This window comes from Panthera uncia, chromosome D1 (genome assembly GCF_023721935.1).
Source record: "Panthera uncia isolate 11264 chromosome D1, Puncia_PCG_1.0, whole genome shotgun sequence".
Lineage (NCBI taxonomy): Eukaryota > Metazoa > Chordata > Mammalia > Carnivora > Felidae > Panthera > Panthera uncia.
The window spans coordinates 52,319,244-52,322,112 of NC_064808.1; the positions used below are offsets into that span (position 1 = coordinate 52,319,244).

At 41.1% G+C, this 2,869-nt stretch overlaps 1 protein-coding gene across 1 annotated transcript; it reads left to right on the forward strand.

Moving 5' to 3' along the window:
* Positions 1-1,695: 1,695 nt before the first annotated feature.
* Positions 1,696-2,652, forward strand: LOC125917081 (olfactory receptor 51I2-like). The gene is given in 1 exon segment (XM_049623340.1): positions 1,696-2,652. A coding segment is annotated over 1 exon segment (957 nt).
* Positions 2,653-2,869: the final 217 nt, after the last annotated feature.

Sequence of the window (2,869 nt, forward strand, 5' to 3'; positions counted from 1 at the left end):
TGAAGTCAATATAAGTCATTGTGTCCTTCTTCATCTTACAAATTTTTCAAATCTTAAAACACAGGCATAGTATTATAATTACACCAAAATAAAAGATCATCAAGAATTCAACCAGTATTTATATTTCCCCAATTACCACATAAAAGTATTTTTTAGTGCTAGTTTGCTCACCTTTTTTATTTGATTTGCTGAAAACAAGATCCTAACAAGTTTCGTCCATTGGATTTGGTTGATATGAGTCCAGTCTTTCTTAATCTATACTTTTTCACTCTTCCTTTTTTTATTTTCTTATATTTATTGGTGGAAGAAACTGGAATTTTGTCCTAGAAGCTTTTGTTTTGGTTGTAGTTTGGATTTTTCTTATTCCATCTCTTGGCGTCTTTTAACGTATCTGCTTGCCTGGTGTCTCTTATATTCTCTATAAATTGGTAGTCAGATATGATTCAGGCTTATTTTGGTAAAATACAAAATGTAGTTTTCTCTCATTTGTGATGATATCAGCCCCTGATGATTTTTTGCCATTATTTCATTGGGTTTGTTCAAAAGTAATACTTCAGGGGTGCCTAAGTGGCTCAGTAGGTTAAGTGTCTGACTTCGACTTTGGCTCAGGTCATGATCTCATGACCTCTGAGTTTGTGCCCTGGTCCTGCTCTGTACTGACAGCTGAGAGCCTGGAGCCTGCTTCAGCTTCTGTGTCTCTGGTTCTCTCTGCCCCTCCCCCACTCACGCTCTGTGTCTCTCTCAAAAATAAATAAACATTAAAAAAAGAAAAGTAATACTTCAGTTGTACTTTCTTATTAGCTAGAATGCTTCTGTAGAAACTTCCCTTCTTCAGTTATTTTCTTTATACCATGTCACAATTTGTAGAAGAAAAGCAGGTTATTTGCCAGTTTTCAGAATACTGAGTGCCTAGCCTTGCTGTCCTCATTCTTTCTCTCTCTCCCCCGGCCCCTCAGTGTGTTTCAATCTCTAGCAGTTATTTTATTCTCACTGAAGCTTGGTGGGCCCATATTTGACAAGTGGGCTTTCTGAGTTGACTTCCTACCTTCAGAGTGAGGTGATTACATTGTCTAGATATGGCATAACTGTACCCCAGGGTTCATAGTAAAATCCCTTTGGTTCACAGATTTATTTGGGGTGGGTTTTTAAATCTCTGTTAAAAGATATTTCAGGGGCTGTTTCCTTTTTCTTGTTTTTACTGACTTAACTTTATAGAGTGTTTTTTCTTTGCTTATATACTTATCTGTCCATTTGACATTTTAAAGGTAAATCCAAGAAAGGAAAGATAACAAGCCCATGCTATCAACCCTTCAGGATTCCACCATATCCTTGCAATTTATTTCATGAGGCCACTATTTCTTATTTAAAATAAAGCATTTTTGATTAGGCCCTTTAGGATCATCTCACATATTTTTAAAGAAAGCCCTGCTTTCTACAATATAAGAAGAAATCAGTATTTCACATTACAAAATGATACTATTATACTCAATAAATTTAAATTATAGTTAGTCTCTAGTTGGTTTCTATATGGAGTCCATTTTTAAATCCCCTTTGTGTTTCATATTCAGTAATGTGTGGGAACCATGTCACCTAATATCACAGCTAGTATATTTTCCAATCATTTTGTCTTGTCTTATTTTTCTGCCCAGACTGAAGAGGTCACATCTTTCTGGAGACTTCAACTGCTTCCCAAAGATGCTCCCTTCCCAGACCTATGTCAACATCTCCTTCCAGCCACATGCCTTCCTGATGATTGGCATCCCAGGGCATGAGGCTGTTCATGGATGGATCTCTATCCCCTTCTCCTCCATGTACACTGTGGCCCTCACTGGAAACTGCCTGATCCTCTTGGCTGTGAGGAAGACTCCCAGCCTGCACCAGCCCATGTACTACTTCTTGTCCATGCTGGCCCTCACCGACGTGGGCCTCACCCTGTCCACACTGCCCACCACCTTGGCTGTGCTCTGGTTTGGCCACAGGCTCATAGGCTTCAATCCCTGCCTGGTCCAGATGTTCTTCCTCCATTCCTTCTCTGTGGTGGAGTCGTCAGTGCTCCTGGCCATGTCATTTGACCGCTTTGTGGCCATCTCGAACCCCCTTCGCTATGCAACTGTCCTCACCAATAATGTTATCAGGATCGGGATCGCCATTGTTACTCGGGCCACTGTATCCCTCTTTCCAGGGCCCTTCTTACTGAAGCGACTGAACTTTTGTCCTGGCAAGATTCTCCTGTCCCACTCCTTCTGTTTCCATGCAGATGTCATGAAATAGGCCTGTGCTGACATTACTGTCAACATCCTCTATGGGCTCTATGTAGTTTTATCCACAGTGGGTGTAGATTCTTTGCTTATTTTCTTGTCCTATACCCTTATTCTTCGTACAGTGATGGGTCTGGCCTCTCCGAGGGAGCGTGTCCGGGCCCTCAACACATGTGTTTCTCATATATTAGCTGTTCTGATTTTCTACATCCCAGTCATAGGAGTGTCAATGATCCACCGTTTTGGCAGGCACCTGCCTCACATTGTACATGCTCTTATTGCCTATGTGTACCTGGTGGTGCCCCCTGTGCTCAACCCCATTATTTACAGTGTGAAATCCAAGCCCATCAGGGAGGCCATGCTCAGATTACTGAGAGAGAAGAGGCAAGGCTGATGAAACCAAGAAACAACCACAGAATCTGAAGAAAAACATGACCAATCTTATGTCCAGAAAGTCCTTACTCAGATCCTTGACCCATACACATTATCAAGAGTATGACAAGCAAATGGATACTCTCAGACTGATGGGTGACAAAACAGTTTTCATTCTTTCCTGCACTCATTGACTTCAGCTTTTTAATTCAATATTTACTTGTGTGAGGATCTCTGCC